Source organism: Parambassis ranga, unplaced genomic scaffold (genome assembly GCF_900634625.1).
Source record: "Parambassis ranga unplaced genomic scaffold, fParRan2.1 scaffold_24_arrow_ctg1, whole genome shotgun sequence".
NCBI lineage: Eukaryota > Metazoa > Chordata > Actinopteri > Ambassidae > Parambassis > Parambassis ranga.
Window position 1 is genome coordinate 1,918,143 of NW_021144797.1, and position 10,538 is coordinate 1,928,680.

At 42.0% G+C, this 10,538-nt stretch overlaps 1 protein-coding gene and 1 non-coding gene across 2 annotated transcripts; one reads left to right on the top strand and one right to left on the bottom strand.

Moving 5' to 3' along the window:
• The first annotated feature begins 348 nt into the window (after positions 1–348).
• Positions 349–420, top strand: trnap-agg (transfer RNA proline (anticodon AGG)). The gene has a single exon. It is a non-coding gene; the product is annotated as a tRNA-Pro (tRNA).
• Positions 421–9,593: 9,173 nt separating this feature from the next.
• On the bottom strand, positions 9,594–10,538 carry LOC114430566 (B2 bradykinin receptor-like). The gene has a single exon (XM_028398640.1). It carries the CDS (start codon positions 10,536–10,538, stop codon positions 9,594–9,596), a length of 945 nt encoding a protein of 314 aa, XP_028254441.1.

The following is a 10,538-nucleotide window of genomic DNA, read 5'->3' on the forward strand; positions in this document are numbered from 1 at the left end:
AAATAAAAAAAAATGTAAAAAAATTTCCCAGAATGCATAATTTAATCCAAGTCTTCAAAATGGTGGAACAAACATTTCACACATTTCATTTCAGATCCTGTATTGTTCTGGAAAGAAAACCAAAACAAAGTCCTGACGTCCCATTACAAATATCATGGCAGCTGTTCATCCCTCTCCTGACGGTTCTCTTCCACCTCCAGCTTGTCCACACTTTCCGAGCTTTCCGAGCACATGTGACACGCGTGGTAGATAGGTCGCTAATTCCACACAGCTATAGCGCACAGTAGTCTTTTATTCATTTACATTTCAGTTTCAGCTGCTGACACATGAACATCAGAGGGCACACGTGGCTCGTTGGTCTAGGGGTATGATTCTCGCTTAGGGTGCGAGAGGTCCCGGGTTCAAATCCCGGACGAGCCCTGATGTGTAACTTTATTTCATTGGAGACAACTCCTTGTTGTTGACTCTTTACAGTTCCTCTCTAACTACCACACAGCTTTACAAAGCTAACAAAGTTCTATTCAGACTCATCCCAATCCAGAGCAGTTGTTCCACAGTAACACCTGCAGGAGGATGTCATCACCCAGTATGTGACCTGCACTTATACAGACAGGTGTGTGTCTGTCCTCATCAAGTCCAATCAGTATCATGAAAGACAGCTGGACTCAGATGAAGGTGTAGAACCATCTGAAGGATGATCAGAAGAAATGGACGCACCTGAGTTCAATATATGAGAGTCACAGCAAAGGCTCTGATACTTAGGACCATGTCATATTTCACTTTGTCTTTTTAATACATCTGCAAACATGTCAACAACTCTGTGTGTTTCTGTCAGTATGGGGAGCTGTGTGGACATTAATGAGGAAAAATGAACTTCAATGATTTTAGCAAATGGCTGCAATATAACAAAGTGAAACATTTAAGGGGGTCTGAATACTTCCTGCACCCACTGTACACATAACAAATGAATGTGACTGAAACAACAGCTCTGTGTGTAATATAAATATACAAACTAATGTGATTTGATCAGAACATTTTAAAAGACAGTGATGATCTGTTCTTATTGTCTAAACAGGAACAGTTGAAGCACAGCTTGCAGCCCCTGTATCTCAGGCTTCTCAGCTTCTCTTCAGATGTTTGGAAGTTTCTGCTGGAACCTCTCATTTAATGACTCACATTTAGAACTTCTGACTTTATGTGGAGGAGGGATCGATTTTGGAACGAGGAGGCTGCAGCCTGCGATTCCACCACTAGATGTCAGCATTGCACAGCATTGGTGGTTCAGTTCAGATTGAGAGAATGCAAAGAGTGTGCAAAGCTGTCATCAAAGCAAAAGCTGGCTGCTTGGAAGAATGTCAAACATCAAACATATTCTGCTTGGTTTAACACTGTTTGTTCACTACATCATTCCACATGTGTTCCTTCATAGCGCTGATGTCTTCAGGATGAAGCTACAATGTAGAAAGTCATAAAAACAAAGACAAACCACTGAGTGACTTTTGACTGGTACATTTAAAATGTCATCATATGTCCTAACCAGCAGGGGGAGCACTGATCATAAACTCTCTGTTATTGTCATGTGTTTTTATGGACGATGATGCTGACTGTTGTTTTCTTGCTTCTCTCTGTAAACCAGCTACACCAGTATTACTGTCTTAAGTTGGAATGTTTATGACACCATCAAGTGATGATCCTGTGTCAGGACCTTAAAATATGAAACGACGAGGATGGGATTCGAACCCACGCGTGCAGAGCACAATGGATTAGAACGCCAGCTGGCGAAGGATCGTCCGTACAATGTTGGAAAATGTTGGACACAAGAGCCAATCACAAGCCTTCAATTGCTGGAGGTGCACCCAATCAGCTAGCGGATTTCTTCCCCACTGTCCAACATTTCCAACATTTGACCAATCACGGTGGACAAATGTTGGAGCAGAGAATCAGTATGGCGCATACCGGTCGTCATTCATTCTGCACTAGCTAGCGAGAAAAACAGTCGGTACGGTAATTAAACACTTGCTACAGTGCCGTGTGACACTAGTTTAAGTTTGTGTGTCATGTAAACTCTTGTACTGTGTTGACATTTTTATAGATTGATAGATTTGTTGAGTTACGGTCGTTACACAAAGTGGATTTTGCTTTTGCCACTCGGTGCTTACTAATGTTATTTAAGGTGCAGTGTTTAAACACCAAACCTGAGAATCAAAGTATTTCCACCCACGTTGTAGCACTACCACATAAGTAATGTTTTTATTTAGATTTTATGGTGTATTGCCATATAGAAATGTCTTCCTGCAAATAAACATTGTCCCTTAATGCCTATTACCTATAGAGAAAGGCCGCTCAAGGCGACGGCATTCTTTGTAATATTTTATTTTATATTGTTGTGAGGACAGCGGGGGTCGGGTGATCTATTTTGCCAGCTGACATGCTGTGAGTGAAAGGAGACGAAGGACTGTCATCAGGGGAGGAGAGACGCCAAGGACAGCGGTGGCAGACAGGTGAAGGAAAACGGGAAACTGGGGAGAGTAAGAGGGACCCGTGACGCGAAAAAAAAAGTACGGACAATAACCATTTTTTTATGGACAAGGATCGCCCAGGGAGAGAGAGGATCCCGCGTGGGGTTCACCAGGAGGAGTTTTTTGTTTGTTCGTCTGTTTGCCTGTTACTTTTTGATCGGGACTGAAGGGACATTTATTTGTAAATATGGGTCGGATTACAGCGTTATTTGGGATGTAAGAAAATATGATTTTGAGTTAATAAACCGGAAACAGTCTCATTTCATGTGTCTGTGGTCTGTATTATGCAACAAAGGTAAATAGAGTACAACACAGGAGAGTCCCTGCTTAATAGTAACACTCCGTTTACTTTAGGCAGACTGTTAAAACGTTTGTATGTATGTCCATTTGTAAAAATGATGCCAAAAATGTAGCAGATGCAGATCAACACTAGCATTCCTGTGGTCGCCGGTTCGAATCCAAGCTGTGGTCCAAAGTAAAATCCTAAAAGTGTCAATTTGAGTTTCTGCATCCTGAAATACGTACATAAATTAGATATGTTTCCACAGCTTTCCTTTCTTTTTTCATTTTTCCCTTTTTCCCCTCTTTTTCCTCTTCTTTTCTTCTCCCCCCTTCTTCCCCCTTCTTCCCCATCTTAGACGGACGAATGTTCCCCAGCTTGAACGCAGCGCCTTGGACCGCTCGGCCATCCTGACATGAGCAGTATGCTGTCCACAGCAAATTTAGAACAGCTCCAAGATGAACACTTAATAAACAGTCTGAAATCTTCACTGACACTGATGTGGACAGCCAGAGAGTGTCTCTGTGTCAAGTCTTGAGCCAGAGGGGAAACCATTGACAGTAAAAACTATGGACAGAGCCTCCGTGACGTCACCCGTTTGTTTCTGAAGAGCCGTTTTGAGGCTCGGTGGGAGGTTCCGGGACTTGATGACCGCCGCCATGTTGGCAGCGTCACGTCAACTAAAACTCCGATTATGGACAAAGAGGGGGGGCACGAGCGGGGTTTAGGGGGGGCGGGCGATCGTGGAAGCTGGAAACTCACGCTGTGATACGTCAACTGTCTGTCACTCAAGCGGCAACGCCCATAATTAGGCGTAATTTTAAGTCCGAATACCATTGAAACGAGTGAGTTGTAAAAAAATTCACCCCCCCTACAATTGACACTAGAAGAGAACCTATCATCTGAGACCAGAGTGGTTTTTTGTACCAGGCTGTAAACATGTTTTTTTCTGCTGTGAAGTCGGCCATTTTAACATGGGAGTCTATGGGAAATTACTCGCTTTTGGAGCCAACCCCCAGCTGCGGCGTGAATTACAAGTTTTGACACTTCCGCATGGGCTTCCACTTTGAGCCCCGAAGGTTGCCGCTTGGGGGAAACTCAGGTAATAAATGATGCTGTAAACTCATGGGAATTGATCTGATGGGTGGGAGTCCACTACATTATCCATCCAGCTACACCCTCCCTCTTAAAATGCAGGCTGGAGGATGCGGGCATCGATCCCGCTACCTCTCACATGCTAAGCAAGCGCTCTACCATTTGAGCTAATCCCCCTTGTATAAAAGTACAATCGCAAGTCAATCAGGACTCACTGCACTACATGAAGTGTACTAGTGAAGTATTAGAAGCATCAGACTTTTAATCTGAGGGTCCAGGTTCAAGTCCCTGTTTGGCAGAACACTTTGTACGCCCTATTGCTTGTACTCCCACTCCACCACCTCCATGCCTCATCGACGGCCATCCAGCCAACACTGTGCACCGACTTCTGGATGGCAGGGGGCTCCAGTACCTCGTAGACTGGCAGGGATATGGCCCGGAGGAGAGATCCTGGATACCCACGTCACCCATCCTCAGGGATTTCCACCGCTGCAACCCAGACAAGCCAAGCACTGTGGCTCCTCTCGTTTCAGGTGTCTTGTCTTCCTCCTTCCTTGTGTGTTCCCTCCTCCCGATGATCACCTGCCTCCCTAATGTGTCTCACCTGCATCTCATTGTCCTCCCTGCTCCTTGTGTACTTACTCTGTGTGTCTCTCTCTGCATTCCCCACCAGATTCTCTTGTTACCTTGCAAGAGATTCTGAGAAGCATTCAAGGACCATTAGCTTTTGGAAGAGACCAAAGGGAAAGGGGATCACCAGCAACAACTTGAGTTCTGAGAGGCAAGTCCGGGTCAAACAGGTTAAGACACACAGCAATGCCTGACCTAACTCTGTGCTGAACATACCTGCACACACAGACAAATCATGTGAAGAGCGCAGAGCCTGTCTACAATCAGACACAGGTGCAGCACGTTAGGGCAGGGCAGCTAATCAGCGGGGGACAAGCACACAGAGGTGGGAGAGCAGAGAGGAAGCAGCAAAACACACGGGGTCAGGAGTGGATCCGTTGTTGGACCATGCTGATTTTTGAACAAATGAATATGACAGGAATTGGAATGCTGGCGTTCTAGTCTGCTGCAAGTCCCTGCAGAGCTTTATAAAGAATAACAGTCATTACTGTGGAACAGAATTCAGCTCCCCCTGAATGGAAGGCAACTTTTTTGGAATGAAAGTCAGCATAACAGAATGAAACGCAGATTTTCAGAATGAAAGCCAGCGTTCATCCATGTGCCACTTCTACTTTACATTGATACGAATGGCCAGAAAACAAGCTAGCTCCGAACAGCTAATGTCAGCTTGACCATCCTCCTCCTCTTAACAATAATCTGAGCAAAGTTCGGAACAGCTGTTTCCTCTTTGACCCATATTTGTCTGTTTGTCTCTGAATATAGTTGTGATGTATCATTGACACAGTGTGAGCCAAACATGACATCAGATATGATGCTTTTAGTTTAGAAGCAGCCGGAAATCATGAGTGTGGCTGCTGCAAGCACTAACCACACTCATGATTTACAGCTTGAAGAAAGCAGAAGCTGATGAGCTGATTTTGGAGACTGTACACTCAACAAGACCGAAGCTCATGAACAATCAGTCAATCAATCAAGCTTCAGTTGTACAGCAGCTGTCAGGCAGAGCAGCTGCAGTTCAAGCTGCTGTTTACAGCTTGTTCACCATCAAGCCATCACCAGCTCCAGTGCCTCCTGTTCAAAACTGTCCTTTAAAACGATGAAGGAGCACCTTGATGTGTTTCTTTACACAACTATCAACATGCCTTACCCTGACTTACTACAGTGTTGAGAGTCTCCTTCTTCTCTTTAAATGATTGGAGTCTAGTAAATGTGGCCTAATTGAGAATAGCAATCTGTCAAAATGTGTGCCAAATTAAATTACATTAAATTAAATGACAACTATAGTGTGTTCTAGCACTGTATAACCACAAAACTGCAACTGCAACTTTATTTATAACACACTTTAATAAACTAAAAATAATAAATTAAAGAATAAATTAAAACAAATTTAAAATATGTTAAAATAAAGTACAATAAAACAATAATCACACTGTCATTAACCAAAACTGATTTCATGATGAATTATTTAAAGTCTTGGTTTTCAGTGCTGTGATAGCAGCTACAAATAAAGCAATGTTTGTTTTGATTGATGAGCCATGTGTCATTTTACAATCCCTTGATGAAGAACACTGGGAGGGCATTATAATTCTAGATACGAACATAACAATGTCTAGTGCAACAGCTTCCACACTTTTACTTCAACCATGTCACAGTGTGTCATCGTAGGTCCACCTTCATTCTGCAGCAGGGACTCACTAGCTAGCAGGGACACTTACTTTGTAATGATGCCATTACCCATTAGCTGTGTTGTTATGGCAACGAGGCCATAACTTAACAACAACAAAAGCTGGCTAAAATACAGTAATATTGTCACTAAACTGCTTAAATACACTTGTAAGGTACCAAAACGCTAACAGTTCCTCAAGGTGCACATGCAAGAGTTAACAGAAGTGTTAAAGAGTTACTGAGAGTTACAGAAAGGTTGGAAGCCACCAACTCTCCATCTTAAAAGTAAACAAATATAATGCATTCAAAAGTCTAATTTAGTTTCCCAGCTGCCACTTTTCACCACTTGTTTACATATCTTATATACACATTCATATTTACATGTTTTTATTTTATCATGAATATATATAGTGTTAGCAGTAGTGCACTTTCAGAGCTAAGGTACATACAAGATAACTGACTATCAAAGATAATCTCACATTGTCCATGCTGGAAGCTTTGTAGCTGTGCTGGGGTTCAGTCTGCTGAGCTCTTGTCTGGATAAACAATCCTTGTAGGACGGGTGAGAAGTTTGATTTCTCTCAGAAGTGATGGAGCAAATGTGTCGAGATGTATCTCCGTCAGGTGGAGTTCACTTGCATGTTTTAAAATGATTGGCACTATCTAGTCAGTGTGCTGATGACATCATCAAAGCCTCACATTCCTGTGATGTAATGTTGATTTTTGAATGTTTGAATCATTATTCAATACAAAACTTGTAGGCCTATATATTATATATATATTTATTATTTATTGCCGTTGCTAGGCAATCAATCTATTGTTCTTCACCCTCTTTAGTTTGATTGCCGTTGCTACGACAGTACTTTATTTTTTTTTAAATTATATTTTCTTCCGTACACTTTTTGGCTCAGCGTATCTTGGGCATAGTTTGTGCTATTGAAACTGTTCAAATGTCAAAATGTTCAGCTTATTGAGGACATGATGGGTCAATGCCAATATTTAAACAGAGCGTTGTAGATGGACAGGAAAGATAGAAAAGCTTTTATATAGAGAAGAGATTAAAGATCGTCAGACAGGTCACCTGGAAAACAAAAACATAACATAAGGGGAAATTCCTGAAAAGCAAGCATGCACATATAGATACCTAAAAACACTTTTGGTTGCTTCTGTTGCTATACAGGGAGTCACAGGTGGTACTGAAGGCAAAGGGTCACATATAAATGAAGTCAAAGATTTCTTCTTTTAATATTGCTTTGAATGGCTTTTCTTTCATCACCGTCAGGACTTTTGTGAAAATTACCTGATGTTTTGGGTCATATTTATAAAAGAATACAGACAATTCTGAAAGCTTTACAAACTCTCAAGCAGCACTGTATTTAAACACAATGAATAAAATTAAACAACTACATAACGAGATTTTCCGTGTGTATATCATTATGAAACAAATTCAGACCATCAGTCTTAGATTCTTAACCAAATTCATGGGAAACACTGTCAATAATAATGATAGGAACCTGCATGGTGGGAACTGCAGCACTTCTACTGAGCCGGATCATTTGGTTCATCTCATCAAGAAATGCCGGCTCATTTAGCTCCCATACATTTCTTCATTTTACAACTTGAAGCTTTTATAATGTAGCTATAATTTAGGACCATCTTTGTATTTGTGTGTACACATATCTCTTAAAATATTCAATACATCCTGTCCACTAAAGTATTCAGAAGAAAACAATAACATTTTCTAATATCAATCATTTCTTGTAACCAATGTTTTCCATTGCATAGTGCATTGCATGTGATTAGTTGCACAGCATGCATCTGACATTCAGTCACTGCAAGGAGCACCCATAGTGTATGTCTTAAGAAGAAGTGAAACATATCTGGTCTCAAAATTACTATTTATTCTAACAGTGAAGAAGGAACATTCTGAGTCATAAGAACAGAGGGCTCTGTGGTTGCCCAGCATCAAGCAGGAGTGGGTGTCTTAGAGGCACTGTCACCACCATGGATCAGTTGGTGAAAGTAGGCACCCTGGTGGAGAAAGACTGTATGTCCACCAAGGAATATTGGGATAGTGGATCAACAGAAAGCAAAAGAAAAGGGGCTGAGAAAGCCCCAGGAGAAGGTTTCCACTAGAAAACCAGCTGACGTGGTGACCATTGTTCAGCTAGGGAATAAAGTGCCACTGTCCTTGCTGCGTGTGCCCAGTAACGTTGTGCCATCATTGATACAGGAAGTACTTATTCTCTAGTGCGTCAAAGTCAGTGGTTGGAAGTAGCCTGGGAGGGAGAACATCTTAAGGCATGCCAGAACCAGAACTTTGGCGCTCTGGGTGTACTGGGGCTCACGAGAGGTGATTAACGTCGCATGAATTTCTGAGTGAAATGAGTTTTTTGAATTTCAGTATGGAGCGTGAGCCTTTTTAAATCCAGGGCAGATACAGGTGCAGTGGTCCAGATGTCTGTGGGCCTCCTCTCTGTGTGGACAGTGGAGGTCTCGAAGCGTCCAGCTTCTCTCTGTACTGCTTGTGGCTGCTGTGATGGCCTTTCTCAGTCCGTACTTCGCAGCTTTGTACTCAGTCTCACTGCCAGATGTAAATGCAGTGGAGGCAGCACCCAGCATGTGATGCACCTGACTGTTCATTTTATTTTTAGTTTAGTTTATGTTTATTTTATTGACATGTTACAATTTAAATGTCTTTCTCACACTGTGCACTGATAGATGAAATGCGTTTATTATCAAATCCAACCACCACTTCTTCAGATAACTGCAGTGAATATGCTTCCCTCAGGAAATGAGATCATTCCTATGAGAGAAATTATTCTTGAGGAGGCAGGGTAACATTGATGTTGCTTTTGTTGCAGCTAAAACCTGAAATATAATCAGATTAAATGTAGAATACATCAATTTACATACTTATTTTCACCTTGACTATGTCCCAATGAAAAAAAAACATCTGCCACATCAACACATGCAAAGACAGTAAAACAAGGCCGCATCGGGGCAGCAGCTATATTGAGTAGAGTGCACTTTGTATTGGTGAAGTAAACTCTGGAGACCTGATTGATGTTTTTCGCCACTGTTTTGAGTTGGGCTACACATATTTAATAGCAGATGGAAATCCTGCACACAATTTGAGTTCATCCAATGAGCAACTGTACTTGCTGTCCATTATGGCTTCACAGTTACACTACAGTGCAGCTTTCCTTTAGTGGATTTTATTATGTAGTCCTATTTTCTAATGATGCCATTTACTTTAACAAGGATGCCTGCAATGATGTTATATGGTTGTTGGGGACATTAAACATCATGACCATGGAAAGCTAATGGAAAATCCAAATCTTGCACCATCAACTGTTACTTGTGTCTGTTGTATATGTGGAAGTGTGTCTTGTGGTTGCTGTTTATGTTCTGCACTGCTGGAATAATTCCTTCATTTTTCGGCGGAAAGTTTTCCCGACTAAGACGTAGAGAATTGGGTTGAGAGCATTGTTGAAAATGCCCAAGAAGAAGGAAAAGACTCTGATGAAGCGCAATAATTTAACAAGACACTCATCCTTAGGGGTATATACAAGTAATAAATGTATGACTCTTGCGATTTGGCCTGGCAGCCAGCAGATCATGAACACCAGGAGGACTGCCAGGACCAGAGTGGTGGCCCTGTGCTCCATTTTCTGAGTGTTTGAGCTCTCTGTTACCCTGTTCCTCAAAACATGAAGAATGTTGACAGTGCAGAAGGACATAATACAAAGGGGGAGGAAGAAGGTGAATGTTGAATACAGAACACTAAACAGCACATCATGACTTCTACTTGGATAAACACTACTACATTCAGTAACATTATTCTCAGGATCACGTACTGCTTTAAAGTAAACGATAACATCAACATTCAGAAGAAAACCCAGAGTCCACACCAGAACACATCCCAGTTTGGCACAAATTGGCCTGCGCAGTCTTTCATGGGACAGCGGGTGCACCAGTGCCAAATAACGATCTATGCTAACCAGAACAAGGAAGCCACAGCTGCAGGAGGTGTTCATGTAGATGATAGTTGATATCAGTTTGCATATGGCAGAACTCATGTAATCGTTTGCTAAAACTAGAACGTCAAAGGGGAAACAGCACATCAGAAGAAAGTCAGCAGCAGCCAGGTTGCTTAAGTAGATCTCAGGCGCAGTGCAGGCCTTCTTGTGGAAGCAGAAAACCACCAACACAAACAGATTGAGGATGATTCCCAGCACACTGATGGGAAGGAAGGACACCTCCATCACTGTGAGGTAAAAGAATATGTCACCATAACACTGTGTTTCATTCTGATATGTAGTCTGGTTGCTCAGGTTGGCAGACAT

What these genes read in the sequence shown, in the direction of transcription:
- LOC114430566 (XM_028398640.1), bottom strand. Translation starts at nt 10,538, where the DNA reads ATGTCTGCCAACCTGAGCAACCAGACTACATATCAGAATGAAACACAG.